Raw genomic sequence first — 17,654 nt, 5'->3', positions numbered from 1 at the left:
AATCCTAATTCATAAAACAGCTTACAGATTAGTGGGTGATTATTCAAACTACGAAAAGAATCCTTATAAGAAATGAATGGAAAGTGTAGGAGTTCTGTTATAATGATGATTGTCAGTATAACTTTCCCTGGTGTGTTTAAGTATTAGTTAAATCAATACATGTGGATTGTTGTTGTTAGTTGCCATGGAATTGGCTCTGACTCATGGCAGCCTTACGTATAACAGAACTCAAGATGGTCCTGCTGCCATCTTCATGATTGTTGGTATGTTTGAGTCCATTGTTGTGGGTATTGTGTCAGTCCATCCCCTGGAGGGTTTCCCTTGTTTTTGCTGACCCTCTACCAACATATGGATAGTCCAGTGAAATTTAAAGGTAAATTATAGGAACTGTTGACAATTGTATGTTAATCAGAAATTAATATTCAGCATATCTAAAATTCTAATGTGCTGCCTCAGCTTCATAAAGCCTTAAATTCCTCTAGGAATAGGGAAAGGAAGGAAAAAGTAATCATACAAATAAACAAGTAAATCAGTTGCCTTCGAGTCCGACTCTTTGCAAACTCGTGTGTCTTAGTAGGTGTGTGGTCCATAGGATTTTCAGTGGCTGATTTTTTGGAAGTAGATCACCAGACCTTTCGAGCCACCTGTGGGAGGACTTGAACATCTAACCTTTTGGTTAGCCATTGAGCAAGCTAACCATTTGCACCAGTACGGATATCATGCAAATAGCTTTTACTAATCACCCTCACCAGTTTTGGGGGATAACAGCTTTGTTGAGATAAAATTTACATACCATACAATTTAGCCATTTAAAGTGCACAATTCAGTGACTTTTTTGGTATATTCACAGAGTTGTGCTGTCAGCATAAATTTAGAATGTTTTCATCACCCCAAAAAGAAACCCCTTACCTTTTAGCCATTACCTCTTAACATCTCCATCCCCTGTATCCCTGGGCAATCACTAACTTTCTGTCTATATAGATTTGCCTTTTAGGGGGCATTTTATATAAAAGGAATCATAAAACATACGGGCTTGTGTATCTGGCTTCTTTCACTTACCATGTTTTCAGGGTTCATTCATGTTGTAGCACGTATCATTACTTCATTCCTTTTTATTACTGAGTAATATTCCACTGTATGAATATACTGCTTTTAATTTCTCCGCTGATCAGTGGATGTTTGTTTCCATTCTTTGACTTTTATGAGTAATGTTGCTAGGAACATCAATGTACCCATTTTTGTGTAGGCATGTATTTTCTATTCTCTTGAACCTATACCTAGGAGTAGAATTATAGTGTCATGTGGTATCTCTGTGTTTAACATTTTGAGGAACCGACGGATTGTTTTCCAAAGTGGCTTCACTGTTTTACACTCCCACCAGCAGTGTGTGAGAATTTCAAGTCAGCACTTGTTATTATGTATTTTTGTTTATAGCTGTTCTAGTGAGTGTGAAGTGGTATCTTGTGTTTTTGGTTTGCGTTTCCTTGGTGTTGAGCATATTTTCATGTGCTTATTGTCCGTGAGATATGTCTATTCAGATCCTTTGCCCATTTTTATAATTGGGTTACTTGTTCAGTTGCAAGAGTTCTATATGTTCTAGACCAAAGCCCCTTATAAGATATATGATTTGGAAATATTTTCTCCCATTCTATGGATTGTCTTTTCATTTTTTGATGGTATCCTTTGAAGCACAAATGTTTTTAATTTTGATGAAGTCTAGTTTGTTTTTTCTTCTGTTGTCATATCTTTGAAACCATTGCTAAGTCAAAGGTCACTAAGATTTACCCCTATGTTTTCTTTTTTAGAGTTTTAATTGCTTTAGCTCTTACAGTTAGGTCTTTGATCCATTTTGAGTTAATTTCTGTATACGGTGTGAGGAAGAGGTCCAACTTCATTTTTTTTTTTTTTTTTTTTTTGCATGTCCAATTGTCCCAGCACCATTTGTCGAAAAACTACTGTTTTTCAGTGGTTTTTGTTTTGGTGTCCATTGAATTATTTTGGCACTCTCGTCCAAAACCAATTGACAGTAAATGTGAGGGTTTATTTCGCTAGGAGGGAGCCGAGGGCACGACACAGAGCAGCCCGGCTTCTCAGAGGCCGCCCAAAGACCCTCCTCGAGGGAGGAGATGCGCCAAGCCATTTTTGCCATGCTCGCTGCCTCGTTAATGCGCAGAATAGTCAGATAGTAGATTTTTTACTATTGTCATAAATGCCAAATATTGGATAACGAGATAGTTGATAAGTGAGGAGTAGATGTGTTTAGGTCTTCTCTAATTTCTTTCTGCAGTATTCTGTAGTTTTCAGAGTATACATTTTGCACTTCTTTTGTTAAATTTTTCCTATTTTATTCTTTTGATGCTTATTATAAGTGGAATTGTTGATTTTGTTTTTGGTTTGTTCATTATTACTATTATAAAGAATATAATGATTTTTGTGTATTAATAATCATGCAGTGTTGCTGAACTTGTTTATTAGTTTTGTGAATTCTTTAGGGTTTTTAATATATATCATCTGCAAATGGAGATTGTATTATGTCTTCCTTTTCGGTTTGGATGCCTTTTATTTCGTTTTCTTGCCTAATTGTCCAGACTGGAACTTCTAGTACAATGTTGAACAGAAATAATGAGAACAGACATCCTTCTCTTGTTTCTGACCTTAGGGAGAGAGCATTTAGCCTTTTACCAATAAGTATGATATTAGCTGTGGGTTTTTTCTTAGGTGTCCTTTCCCAGGTTGACTGTTGTTAGTTTGTTGAGTGTCTGTTGTGGGTGACTGTTTTTGGTCATGTAATGTGAGAGTTGTTCTTTTGAGATTTACAACCTCATTTATTGAGTTAAAATTAAAATGTTTCCTTAAAAACATTTCTTTAGAAGACGGTAAAGGGAAAAGAAGATTATTTTAGAGAGTGAATGGTAATTTATACTTATTTTTATGGAATCTTTTAAAGTTTTCCTTCATTCAACAAATACTGATTAGATATATGCAGGGGACATGGAAATAGCAAAACCAAATCCTTCTCTCATCATTGTGTCATTTGCAACTTTGCTGAGGGAAATTTACCCTTTATTTGTGTGCTGGAGTCCTTGCGTGGTGCAAATGGTTAATGCTCTCCTAGAGGTACCTCAGAAGAAAGGACTGGTGATGTACTTAAAAAAGTAAGCCATTTGAAACTGTGGAGCACAGTTTTACCCTAATACATAGGGTTGCCATTAGTTGGAATCAACTTGGAGGCAACTCGTTGGTTTTTTTTTTTTTTTTTTTTTAAGTTTGTGTGCTACAACATTATTCCCCTGCAGTTAGTAAGCATTCAGGATTTACATTTTGGTAATGTAATTTATCTTTGTAAGTAAAGGGACTCTATCATGCCTTTCTTTTATTTCAGTGCAGTTGGGAATCTTTGGAATTACTCTCTAACTTGCTGGTCTCAAACTTTTTGGTCTTAGGACCCCTTTACATTAAAAAAAAAATTAGTGAGAACCCCAGCACACTTTTATGTGGATGATGTCTCTCGGTATAAGTAAAGCCAAGAAAATCTTAAAATACTTATTTAAAATAACAGTAATACATAAATAACATTAAAAAAAGACATTTTCCTCTAAAACAAGATTTGGTGAAGAGAGTGGCTTTTTTGGGTCATAAACATAGTGAATATGTTTAATGTCTTGCTTAATAGAAAATAGCTGGATTCTCATAGCTGCTTCTGCATTTAATTTTTTGCAGTATGTTTTGATTGAAGTATATACAGACAACCCAGCCTTAGACAGATATAGTTGGAAAAGTTGAGGAGAATTTAATGGCTTTTTCAGATACTTGTGGATATTCTTTTCTGATACTACACCAAGACTCGCAAGTGATTGTTTCTCAAAAGGTTAAGCATGATGTAGAATCTGAAATATATCAATGAACTTTTCATTCTCTTTACATTAAAATCCATTAGTCTTTCTTACACTTTTATACCTCTGTATGATTTTGTAACATGCCTTGTTCATTAGTTCACTGAGTTGATAGATCTAATGTTGATGCATTTCACTATATTATATTAAAAGAATTACAATGTCTTTTATATCACTACCAGTTGCCTTAGAAATGTTTTGGGAAGGTATTGGGTGCTTCGCAAGCTCACAGTGGAGAATGAAACATTTCCAGACTTTTAATTCTTTGCTTGAAGTTTCAGATTTTATCACTGGCAGCAAATACCATCAGTTGTTCCTTTTGAAATGACAAGCTCACTTCATTCATTTTTGAGAAACTGTCTACCAAACAATTCTTAAGTGTTCCTTGAGACTTGCACAGCACTTTGATAAGCAGCAGAAGTACTTTGTGTGTACCTCTTATTTTGTTATACAGAATATGAAAAAGATGTTTATTGAAGGGTTGAGGTTTTTAAAAATTATAATTTTTGTTTTATTAAAGTTAGCAGTGATTGTGAGGATGGTGCAGGACCGGGTAGTGTTTCCTTCTGTTGTACATAGGGTCGCTATGAATTGGAACCAACTTAACGGTACCTAACAACAACATTAAACTTAAGTGAAATAGACCTTTTTTTTCCCCCTGTGAGTTTGTGGTGTGAAGAAAATGATGACTGTTAGTACAGTTTGTTGTTTCTGCCCTGATTCATGCTAAAGTGCCAGCAGTTTTACCCACCATTATTTTTGTACCATTTGTGCAAATGTCAGCACAGTGAAAAAAAGCAAATGAGTCATATTGTTACAAAAATAGCTTTGACCTCTTGGACTACACTTTGAAAACTACTGCCCTAGTTTATAAGATTGCTAGATGGGGATGGAAGAGTGATTGCAGGTTTGCACTACCTTCGTCCAGAGTATCTTGTCTAGTTTTAAGTAGTTACGTGTGTAAGAGCTGTATCTACGGCCACTAGGTTGTACTTTCTGCCTGGGGAAATGGTTGGCATTCCTAACTCTTTTGTCTCCTGCAATTTAGACTATTCAGGCAAGTATCACAAAATTCCCTCTTATTTTAGTCATAAAATGTGAAGAGAGAGGATGAAAAGTTGTTTATATTAATTTAATAAGTGAGTAGACATGAAAAGCACATAAGAAAACAATGTATTGTTATTTGCAGGTACTTGTTGGATAGACCCTATGATAACGTACCTTTTAAGTGACATGTTATTGTTGTTGGTTGTCATGTGTCACAACGGAATCAGACTGTTGTGATCCATAGAGTTTTCACTGGCCGATTTTTGGAATCAGATTGCCAGGCCTTTTTCCTAGTTTGTCTTAGTCTGGAAGCCACCCTGAAATCTGTTTAGCATCACAGCAACATGCAATCACTGACAGATGAGTTGTGGCTACACTTGAGGTGTACTGGGCCGGAAAATAATTAAAAATTTAATTATTTAATTACTGAAAGGGAAAAAATAAAGGAAAAATTAAAAAGCTTATTTTGCTATTAACTGATAAATGACAGGAAACCTTTACTGTATTCCATGTAAACATTGTAATTTGGATGTTAAAGAGTTTGGGCTTTGGAATCACTTTGACCTGTCTTCTTAATTATAAATATGACCATAGGCCAATTTCTTACTAACTCATTTTTAATGGGACACTAACACCTCCCTGGTTAGGTTTGTTATGAGAGAGAGAGTGAAAATGAAACAATGTTTTAAAAATGGTAAGAATGGTATCTAGCATACAGGTAGTTGGTCTTAAACGAGCCCTGCTGGCGCAGTGGTTAAGGGCTGGCTGCTAACCGAAAGGTTTCCTAGGCTGTAATCTTTATGGAAGCAGTTTCGCCAGGTCGCTGAGTGGTTTCTAATTACCAAACTTTTGATTAGCAGCCAAGAGCTTAACCCTTGGGCCACCAGGGCCCCTTCCAGTGTTGCTTAGATCTTAATTTTGTTAGCATTATGTGGTGGTAAATGAAGCCACATTTTCTGTATTTATGCTTTGTGTTTAAGAATTGTATAACTACATGGAATTATATTTTCTTATTTTTTTGCTTGTAGGATACAATGGTCCCAATTTAAAGGCTATTTTATTTTCAAATTGGAGAAAGTGATGGATGATTTCAGAACTTCAGCTCCTGAACCAAGAGGCCCTCCCAACCCTAATGTTGAATATATTCCCTTTGATGAAATGAAGGAAAGAATACTGAAAATTGTCACTGGATTTAATGGGTATGCACTTAATACTATTTTAAAGGTTTAAATTTTAGCAAAACATTATAGATTTTTTTTCTTAAAGCTTTAATGTGTTTCATTGTTTTAATAATTGATTATCCCTTAGAATTGTAGGCTGAGTTCTATGTCTTTGGTGACATGTATCCACTAATTTTTAGTTTACAAGTATTTAAAATCTTTACAGGTTGTTTGATTCTGGTTACTTGTTTGTGGTTATCAGTGGCATTTAGACTAAAGGGTATGACAGTGGGAACATTCATTTCTCAGGAAATGTTTTAATGTCTCTTCTTTATAGTTGGTATTATGTCTGTATATTTTGTATAGAACCTGTATACAACAGATGTAAGTTACATTTCTTTTAAAATGAAAAATAAAAATTTATAGAAGTATTCTACTTAGAAAGTTTATATTTAAAAAATGCTTCTTTTAGTTCCTCTTCTCCTCCCTCAACAAGTAACCGTTTTTAGCCCTTTGTAAAACGTTGCACTAGAAAGATAGTCTGCATTAAAATAAAGCTGATCTTTTAAAAAATGTTGTTGTGTCTCATACTGTGTCATTTAAAATATTTTCTTTTTAGGACTTTGTATTTTTAGAATTTCCTTTATTGATGAAAAGCAAAATTTGTGAAATTGAATTGTTTGGCATTTAGTTTGGTGTTATCAGTGTGGGATATGGGATTACAATACAGGTAGTCCCTGATACAACATATTTGAGTTATGACGAAGCACACTTATGACCCATGACTGTCCCTCTCCCCCTTTTTTGTACATCTCATCGTTAGTAATTTGTACTACATACAGTGTTGCAGCACGTAATTTGCTGTTGTTATCATTGTCATGCCAACCACCAAAGCCAAAGATTGGATATATAAAGATACCAATAATAAAAAGCAATAATAATGAAAACTTTAAAAAAAGAGAGATGGTCAACTTATGTCAGAACCAACTAACAAGGGAGTCATGGGAACAGAACCCAGTTGTAAGTCAGGGACTACCTGTACTAAGTGTAATGAATTGTGGGTAGCTAACCATGAATTCATACTTAGGGGTAGATTTTATTTGAAGAGGTTTCAGTTGTGAGTATTTTTAAGTTATCAGATGGCCTGATTTTTTGCTTCAGGTATTTAATCACATGGGATTAGCAATAGAACTGAGTAATACAACTAACCTTGTATTATATTGTTCCTCTGTTTTAAGGTTAGGAATCTTGCTCAAAATATCAATTTGTATACTTTGGCTGCAGGTCTATTATAAAATACTTCTTTTAGGAAAAATCATAGCTCCGTTTTCGAGATCTGTCAATTATAGTTGCCCCTGGGGTCTAGGATGGGAAGGAGACTTAGTTTTCATTGTGTACCCTTTTGTACTGTCAAAAATATTCAACCGTATGCATACGTTTTCTTTTCAATTCTAATTAATTTTTTTTTAAAAAACCCAAAAGGTAGTCACATGCTATGTATAAGTATGTTACATAAGACTTACTATTGAACTGAATGTGTTTAGGATAGGAATTTTTCTCTTGGGGATGTTTATACATAGTGCTATTGCTATTATATTAGATAGTACTTAGACTTTATAGTGACACATCTTTTATATCCATGAATTATGACTGCTAGTGGAGTTAAAGTGAAACAGTCCAAATTATACCACTGCTTTGTGAATATTATGCTAATTTACTTGTGTTTCTGAATTGGTAATAGCAATTATCATTTTCAGTACTTTGAAATTAAATTGAACTAGACACAGATACATAGGTTATTCAATAAATCTAAATATTTGTGATTTCTTAATCTGTAAAATAGGTAATTGACCTACTTCAGAAAATGATTTGAGTAGTTATTAAATGCCTAAGCATACTTAAACATAATTACTTTCAAAACATTTTTCATCTTTGAACATAAGTATTTTTAACTTCTTAAGTTGTTTTAATTTGATTTTTCAGAATGGTAGTTTATGATTTTCATTAATTATGCAAAATCCAAGTTTTCATCACTGATACATTAAGATTTTTTTTGGTCTGTGTGATAATATATTGATATGTTGAAATATGTCTATAATCTTTTCCAAGTTTATTTTCATGTTTTGAATATGTATAGATCAGTCATAGTTTTTTGTTTTTCGTTTTTTGTTTTTTTTTTAAATATTTGCTGAATGTAGTGGGTAGAAGTAGCATTTTGTTCTTTTTCAACTACTTTGAGTATTTGTCCTTTCTGGTACACGCTTTTCTCCATTTGTATTAGGCCATCTTTTAAACCACAGAAGTGATGTGTTATCTTAGTCATCTAGTGCTGCTGTAACAAATACCACAAGTGGATGGCTTTAACAAAGAGAAATTTATTCTCTTACAGTCTAGTGGGCTAGAGGTCCAAATTCAGGGCACCAGCTCCAGGGGAATCCTTTTTCTCCTTGTCAGCTCTGGAGGAGGATCCTTGTCATCAATCTTCCTCTGGTCTAGGAGCTTCTCAGCGCAGGAATGAGTCCAAAGGATGTGCTCTGCTCTTGGCACTGCTTTCTTGGTGGTGTGAGGTCCCCCGTCTCTCTGCTCGCTTCTCTCTGTTATATCTCAGAGGAGATTGGCTTAAGACACAATCTAATCTCGTAGATCTCATCCACATAACTGTCACTAATCCATCTCATTAACATGATAGTGGTAAGATTTGCAACACATGGGAAAATCACATCAGATGACAAAATGGTGGGCAGTCATACAATACTGGGAGTCATGACCTAGCCAAGTTGACAGATATTTTTGGGGGACCCAATTCAATCCTTGACATATGTATTCGTATTTTTAAAATGATCCCCAGGTGTCATACAGTGATAAGAATGACAGTGGGATCATGTTATATACTGGTTGTATTTCCATTTTAGAAGAGCTTTGACATCTTCTCTACATCATTACATTTAAAGCTACTTCTAATCCCTGGTTGACCCAAATGGTTAAGCACTTGACTACTAGCTGAAAGACAGTCCTGGTGATCTGCTTCTGAAAGGTCACATCCTTGAAAACCCCATGGAGCAATTCTATTCCGTGCACATGGTCACCTTGAGTCGGAATTGACTCAACCGCAACTAACAACAAAGCTGCTACTTTTTTCTATTAATTTGAAATGGTTGCATTCTTTTCTATTACATAAACGGGTTATAATTTGCTAGTCTCCATCAATGGTGGGAATTATTTTCTGGCTAGTAGAAGCAGTGCCTGTAATGAGCATCCTTGTACATATCTTCTTCTGTCAATGAATTTCATGTATTGAATATATGTGTAGATTGGTGGTTGCTTTTTTTTAAATTTGTAGCAATGGAATTGCTAGATCAGAGTACATGCACATTTAAATTTTTTATTGATTCTGCCAAACTGATGTTCCAAGATTCGTTTATGCTTCCATGTGTATATAAATGTAATATGTCTACATATTGGATAGTGTAATTTTTTAATATCTTTGTGTGTGGAGAGTTTGTATTTCTTTCACTGCAGGTGAGATTGAATATCTTTTTTATGTGTTTATTGGCTCTTTTATGAATTGCCCTTTCATATCTTTTGATTTTCTTATTGGTAAGTTTGTTTTGTTGTTGTTGTTGTTTGTTTTGCTTTTAATTTGTAAAGGCTTTGTATTCAGTGATTTATGGCACTTTGCCATGAAAAAGATTATCTATTTTCCTAAATTATTTTAGTGTATTGTCAGTATGTAAATTTCCTCTTTTTCACAGCTATAATTATTCATTCACTTGATTGCTTGATTTCCTGTAAGCTTCTGGAGAACAGGGGTAAATAACTGTCGTTTCCAGACAGGGTCTAGAACAGTGAGTGTCTGAACATAGTAGGTTCTCAAACAATTATTGGATGTATATATGAATAAATGAATGACTGAAAGGAATAAAAACCTGTTTCTGTATCTGTATTTTGTTTAATGGACGTGGAAGGATAAGTTAAATACTTAAGTTCTTTTAAGTTTTAATTTAGTCATATTTTCTTGTCTTTTTAAAATTACTTTGGAACTTTAACATTTTATAGGAGAAGATGGATTATAGCTGCTCTCCAGAACTGAAGTTATGTTTTCTTAGGTGAGAAACACTGAAAATGAAACTTTAAAAAAATCAACAACCACCACAAAACTAAAAGCTTCCATAGAGTGATCAATTAAAAGATATTTATTGCCATTTTATGCCCTTCTGCTTGTGACTATAATAGATGAGTATATGGGCTTACTCAAACTAGGGTCCTTTATGAAGATCCTGTCATAGATAACATGAATATAATTGAAGAACTGCTGGTAGCTAGGTAACTGATTCCTGTAGTGGTACACAAAGAGGGATTTTGAGGGGTAGAGATAACTTAAATTCCTAGTAGTTTTAAGAAGGTATCATTTTATGCTCCATTCTTAGAATGGAAGAGTAATGAATTTATAATTAATCACTTAAGTTGTGCCACTCTTTGACAGTGCTCTTAGATCTGAGACCTCTCTAATATAAACAATAAGTCATACTTGTGGGTAGTAGACATTTATGTGCGCCCAGTGGCTAACTGGAAGATTGGCAGTTTGAACCCACCAGTAATTTCGTGGGAGAAAAGACCTGGAGATCTGCTCCTGTAAAGATTATAGCCTAGGAAATCCTAAGGGGCACTTCTACTGTGTCCTGTGTGGTCGCTGTGAGTCAGAATTGACTTGATGGCACACAACAACGTCCAGGTACAATATAACTTACGACGTATTCGACTTACAACGGACCACACCTAGGACCTTCTTTTTTTTGTTTTTGGCATGTTACGTTAGTCATATGTACTGCATACAATGTTGCAGTGCGTAATTTGCTGATTTTTCATCATTCTCATGCCAACCCCCAAAAACAAAGATTAAATTTATAAAGATACTGATAATAAAAGGCAATAATGAAAACTATGGAAAAAAAAATGAAGTATTCGACTTACATCAGAACCTACTTGTGATGGAGTCATTGGAACAGGAACCCTGTCGTAAGTCAGGGACTACCTGTATATATGAAAGGAGCTCTGGTGGCACAGTGGTTAAGTGCTCAGCTCCTAACCAGAAGGTCGGCTGTTCGAGCTGACCAGTTGCTCCAGGGGAGAAGAAACCTGGCTTTCTGCTCCAGTAAAGATGTACAGCCTAGGAAACCCTGAGGGGGCATTTCTACTCTGTTTTATAAGGTCGTTATGAGTTGGAATCAACTTGACGGCATACAATAATGTATATATAAGGGAGTTTGGAAAAGTGCACAACCATTTGATGTCTAAAATTCTTTAATTATCACTAAAGTAGGTATATTCAGTCACAGCTGAGAGGACGGCATATTTTTTGGTATGGTAGTTTTTCTGACCAATTTCTTCTCTAAAGTTATTTTACTGTGCTTTAGGTGAAAGTTTACAGCTCAAGTTAGTTTCTCATACAAAAATTTGTACACACATTGTTATGTGACCCTAGTTGCTCTCCCTATACTGTGACAGCACACTCCTCCTTTCCACCCCAGATTTCCCGTGTCCATTCAACCAGCTTCTGACCGTTTCTGCTTTCTCATCTCATCTCTGGACAGGAGCTGCCCATTTACTCGTGTATCTACTTGAACTAAGAAGCGCACTCTTCACAAGTATCATTTTATGTCTTATAGTCTAGTCTATTCTTTGTCTGAAGAGTTGGCTTCCGGAATTGTTTTAGTTCTGGGTTGACAGAGAGTTCGGGGGCCATGTCTGCTGGGGTCCCTCCAGTCTCAGTCAGACCATTAAGTCTGGTCTTTTTACCAGAATTTGAGTTCTGCACCCCACTCTTCTGCTCTGTCAGGGACTCTCTGTTGTGTTCCCTGTCAGGGCAGTCATTGGTGGTAGCTGGGTACCATCTAGTTCTTCTGGTTTCAGGCTGATGGAGTTTCTGATTTATTTGGTCCCTTTTGTCTCTTGGGCTAATGTTTTCCTTGTGTCTTTGGTGTTCTTCATTCTTCTTTGCTCCACGTGGCTTGGGACAAATTGATGCACCTTAGGTGGCCGCTTGCTAGCTTTTAAGACTCCAGGCACCACTCACCAAAGTGGGATGCAGAACATTTTCTTAATAAACTATGTTATTCCAGTTGACCAAGATGCCCATGGTCCCCAGACCTCTGCCCCTGCTACTCTGTTGCTCAAAGTGTTTGGTTGTATTCAGGAAACTCTTAGCTTTGGTTTAGGCCAGTGTTACTGACTTCCCCTGTATTGTGGTTGTCCTTCTCTTCACCTAAGATAATTCTTGTCTACTATCTCTCGTAAGTGAATTCCCCTCTCCCTCCCTCCCTCCCCACCGTGATAACCATCAAAGAATGTTTTCTTCTATGTTTAAACCTTTTCTTGAGTTTTTATAATGGTGGTCTCATACAGTATTTGCCCTTTTGCAGCTGACTAATTTCACTCAACATAATGCCTTCCAGATTCATCCATGTTATGAGATGTTTCGCAGATTCATCGTTCTTTATCGTTGTGTAGTATTCCGTTGTGTGAATATACCGTAATTTGTTTATCCATTCATCTGTTGATAGGCACCTGGTTGTTTCCATCTTTTTGCTCTTGTGTTGCACAGCAGTGCTGCAGTGAACATGGGTGTACATGTATCTATTCTGTGACGGCTCTTATCTCTCTAGAATGTATTTCAAGGAGTGGGATTGCTGGATTGTGTGGTACTTTTATTTCTAACTTTTTCAGGAAGTGCCAAATCGATTTCCAAAGTGGTTGCCCCATTTCTAAAGTTATTTTGAGGTACATGAGTAATTAGATTTTGGTTAGTCCTAAAAAAAATTCACACATCTGTTGTAAGGTTCTATACCTGAGAGGGTGCCACTGTATCCTTTCTTCATATATGAGATTTTTATACTCTGAAATCTGGGCTGTAGGGAAAAAAACAGCTACCCCCTTTCGGATTGTGTATTGTTTGCTTTACATTTAGAGTATGCAGGGACTGAGAGATTGGATCCTTAGCCCTTTTTTATTTCCTTCTGTGACTCTCTTGATGAATCTTACTGCTTGCTGGACTTTCTGCTCCTCAGTTGGCTGGGAAAGGTACTTTTTGCACTGTTGTTAATATTTGTGTCAATAGTTGCTGAGTGTATTCAATCTACTAGTTAGAATGTATTTATTTCCCTTATCTTTCTCTTAGCATGTTGTTGTTTTCTGCTGTTGATTACGACTCACAGCTACCCTGTAGAACAGAGTAGAACTGCCCCCATAGGATTTCCAAGGCTGTAGTGTTTACAGGAGCAGATCGCCAAGGTCTTTTCTCCTGTGGTGGATTCAAACTGTCAACTTTTCAGTTAGCAGCATAGCTGCTTAACCACTCTGCCACAAGGGCTCCTTTCTCTTAGCATAACTAATTGAAAATTGCCATTATTTAGTAACCTCCCTCCTTACTCCCAACTTGCCTTGTTCAGTGGTAATATGGTTTGATATGATGCTCTTTAATAAAATTCTTGAAACTAGCAGAAAGCTAATTAATTTTTTCTTTATTTGATGCAAGTAAAATAATCAGGCTACAGTATACACTTTAAGAGGTGATTAACTTGATTAAAGTCTCTGAAAATTGCTATAGATTTGTTTTGAAACGGAGTGGTGTAGACATTAGTTTACTTACAACATTAGTTTTAGGGTTCCTTGCTATTACTGAAGGAGGCTGATTTTTCATTTTCTTATACTTGTCGTTTACATTTTCAAAAAATCCACAATTTTTGGTATTTGGTTAGAGGCATAAAGTGTGTGCATATGAATATTTAAGTGTGTGTGTTCATACATATGTTGTGACCTGAACCTGAGTGCAGAAAGGCCATATCGCTTCAGGTGAAGATGATAATATAGGATTCCAGTGGCATTTCTGACTTTTGTAAGACCTAACAGTAAATAAAACTATAAACCCAGTCAGCCTTTGATAACAGATGTTTAAGTTAGTTTGCACTTAAATAGTTCAGGTCAGACTAAGTGTTTCTGTTAACTGAGAAACAGCTAGTGTGGCCATTTATAGTCAGAAAATAAGGACGTATGCCCAGGCCAAAGTGAAAAATGCATCTTTGTGCATAAAACAAAACAGAATTGGCTATTTTAGTTTTCTTGTAGAATTTCTGAGTTTATGGTCATCTCTTTAGCTTTTTACCCTTATAGCCTCTGTGTTATATTTTACTTATCTTTTTCATGAGGAAAGTTGAGGTGGTTAATTGTCTAATTTTTTAGCTAAGGATCTAAGTGAAATGATGTACATGTCTGTTTTTTGAGTGTCTTCTTTCTAACTGAATACTTTAATGTATATATTCAGAATATTTGTATGTCTTCATGATAAAACATTTAAACAGATTAAGAAAGTTTAGTCAGACTATAATCTCAGGTTAAAATATAAAACAAAATAATCTCTCTACTGTTTAGCTTCACTGTTTAAAATTTGTATCTTCAGATAACGTTGAATTGCTACTTTATGCTTAGATATAGTTCTCTGATAATTCAGTTTTCTTGATGGTACTTGAATTCCCTCTAGCTTTGAGATACACGAGACTTGGGCTTCATTTTTTGTATCATTAAATGGGGACAGATTGCAGTCAGTTCAGGGTATAAAGCCAATGCAAAAATGTGTGTTGCTATTAATCGGGGTTAAATGCTTTCCTTGGAATTAAAAGGAATATTTTTAAAGACAGATACTTTTGGTTTTGTTTTGCTCTAGTTGGTGTTTGACGTATTTGTGCCTTCCTACCATCTCTGTTGAATGGTAGATGGCATCAGGGTGATAATGATAGGAGCTCAGATTTATTGCTCACTTTCTAAAATACTTCTAGTACTGTTAAGTAATTTCTATACATCATGTCACATTTGTTGTTAGGTGCCGTTGAGTCGGTTCCAACTCATAGCGACCCTGTGTACAACAGAATGAAACAGTGCCCAGTCCTGCGCCATCCTCACAATTGTTATGCTTGAACACATGGTTGCAGCAACTGTGTCAGTCCATCTCGTTGAGGGTCGTCCTCTTTTTTGATGACCCTCTACTTTACCAAGCATGATGTCCTTATCCAGGGACTGATCCCTCCTGATAACATGTCCAGAGTATATGAGACGTAGTCTTGCCATCCTTGCTTCTAAGGAGCGTTCTGGTTGTACTTCTCCCAAGACACATTTGTTGGTTCTTTTGGCAGTCCATGATATATTCAGTATTCTTTGCCAACACCACAATTCAAAGGTGTCAGTTATTTGATCTTCCTTATTCTTTGTCACATGTAGCCCTCATGATAATCACCATGAGGAGTGCACTTTCAGAATCAAATCCTTGTCTTCCAGATAAAGTCATGAAGGCATATAGATACAAATGCCACTGGGCAAGGTTTCCCAGTGGGCTAACCAGTACTTTTTTTTTAAACCATACTACCTTATGTGGACTGGTTAACAGTTGTCTGTAGTGTTTCTAAGTAATACTATTTGATAGTACCTGTTACTTTTGGGTCCTTTACCTAATGATTTTTCTATTTTTTTTTTTTTTAAAAAAGAATTGTTTTCATTGAATTTTGTAGGCAAATACTTAAAAAACAAAAAACTGGCTAAGCCAGAACTAGTGCCATCAAGCTGATTCTGACTCATGGCAATCCCGTGTGTGTCAGAGTAGAACTGTGCTGCATGGGTTTTCAGTGGCTGGATTTGGCCAAAATAGATTACCGTGCCTTTCTTCAGAGGCACCTCTGGGTAGACTCGAGCCTCCAACCTTTTGGTTAGCAGCTGAGTGCCTTAACAGTTTGTACCACTCAAGGACTCCAAGAGGCTAGCTAGTCATGTCCTTTAAGTTTTTTTCAGTTTCTTATATAGTTGTATTCATCTTATCTCATTGCAGAGTGAACTGAAAATATTTTATTTGAAATTAATCCAAAATATTTTTCTACGAAGTTATTTTACTATACACTTTTGCTAACTAACATGCATTCCCCTGTCCCCAATTTAGTGGTTATGGTTCGGGTCTTTCATTGATAGTAAGTAGTGTGCATGTTTAAAGTCTTTTTTCTCCCGTTTTTGCTCTTTATTCTAAATACCTTCCTCATTATGTCTTAATTTAGCTAGTGATTTTTATTGGGAAAAGCTTATTTTTAGGAGTTAGAATATACTATTTTGTGTGCTGTGTCTAATGGAAGAGTAACAGAGCAGAACTTTATATAGTTGTACCAAATGAAATCATTTTTGATCGGTTTGTCTGCTTGCTTCTTAAACACATCCTTTTTAAAGACCTAGCTCAAATTAAGTGTTCTGAGGTTCGTGCTTACTTTCCTGGCATATGGTTTATTCTATCTCCATAGCACCATGTACACAACTTTACTCACATGTTATTGTAATTATTTACATGTCTGTCTGCTCTGCTGTTGAGCAAGTGTAGGTATTTGTAGCCAGTAGTTATTAGTTGCCATAGAGTCAGCTCCAACTCATGGTGACCCTATGTATAATAGAACGAAATGTTGCCAGTCCTGTGCCATCTTCACAGTTGTTGGTCTGTTCGAGTCCATTGTTGTTGCCACTGTGTATTTTGAGTGCCTTCCAATCTAGGGGGCTCATCTTCCAGCCTTAAATCGAACACTATTCTGTTATGATTCATAGGATTTTCACTGACTAATTTTTGAAAGTAGATCACAGGGCCCTTCTTCCTTGTCTTTTCTTAGTCTGGGAGGTCCACCGAAACCTGTCCACCATGGGTGACCTTGCTCGTATTTGAAATACCAGCAACATTGCTGCTAGCATTTTAGCAGCATGCAAGCCACCACAGTAGGACAGACTGTCAGGCGGTGGTGGTGATTATGGTAGGCTCTTATATTTATGAAAAAGGTTAAAAACTACAAACTATAGGTAAGGAGACTTTTACATATACTTTTTCAGTGTGGCTGGAAGAAAATCATGTTAATGTTTCTAGTGGATGCTTTTATTTACAAGTAATGTTTGAGTGTAGTTAGCCTATTTATGTGAGGAACAGGAGTGTTATATGACATTTTAGTGCCATCTGTTGGATACCTGGCAAAATGACTTTAAAAGTTTTTGAAAGTGTCTAAGGAATGCAAATTCTTGTTATCGTAAGTCATTATTGCTGGCATTGCTGAATGAACACTTTTTTTTTCCCTAAAAGTAGTATTTATATTCACCAATATACACAGTATTAATAATTGGCTACTGTTGTGCTTACTGATCTCCGTAAAGAAAATTGGCCAAAACATTTAGTGTAAATGCTGTTAAGTAGAGAGTTTAAAGGTATTGTTCTGTTAAAGCTAATTTTAAATTAAGAAAAAAAATCAGCTTTTGGTCTAGGAAAGAAATTTTAATTGGAGAAAAACATATAACTAGACAAAATTTGTCAATTATTTGAATATCTGAATACTTGTGCTATTTTATTGTTGAATAATGTATAAACTGTTTTAATTACAGTATCAGTATGAAATATTTAGAGTCCCTGAGTGGCACAAATGGTCAAGTGCTCAACTACTAACCAACAGGTTGATGGTTCAAGTCCATCTAGAGGCACCTTGGAAGAAAGTCCTCAAGA

The 17,654-nt window shown here is 35.8% G+C and overlaps 1 protein-coding gene across 4 annotated transcripts in view; it reads left to right on the top strand.

Annotated features, from left to right (window-relative positions):
- Positions 1 to 17,654, top strand: part of PPP4R2 (protein phosphatase 4 regulatory subunit 2) — a 65,549-nt gene that overhangs the window by 36,865 nt on the left and 11,030 nt on the right. For all 4 annotated transcript variants that reach the window (XM_004372700.3, XM_023727919.1, XM_023727918.1 and 1 more), the window contains exon 3: positions 5,969 to 6,139. In XM_004372700.3, the coding sequence (XP_004372757.1) occupies positions 5,969 to 6,139 (171 nt within the window). The remainder of the gene's footprint in view (positions 1 to 5,968; positions 6,140 to 17,654) is intronic.

Source organism: Trichechus manatus, unplaced genomic scaffold (genome assembly GCF_000243295.1).
Source record: "Trichechus manatus latirostris isolate Lorelei unplaced genomic scaffold, TriManLat1.0 scaffold00020, whole genome shotgun sequence".
Taxonomy (NCBI): domain Eukaryota; kingdom Metazoa; phylum Chordata; class Mammalia; order Sirenia; family Trichechidae; genus Trichechus; species Trichechus manatus.
Note: the sequence above shows the minus strand (reverse complement) of the source record. Positions and strands in the feature narration are given on the sequence as shown.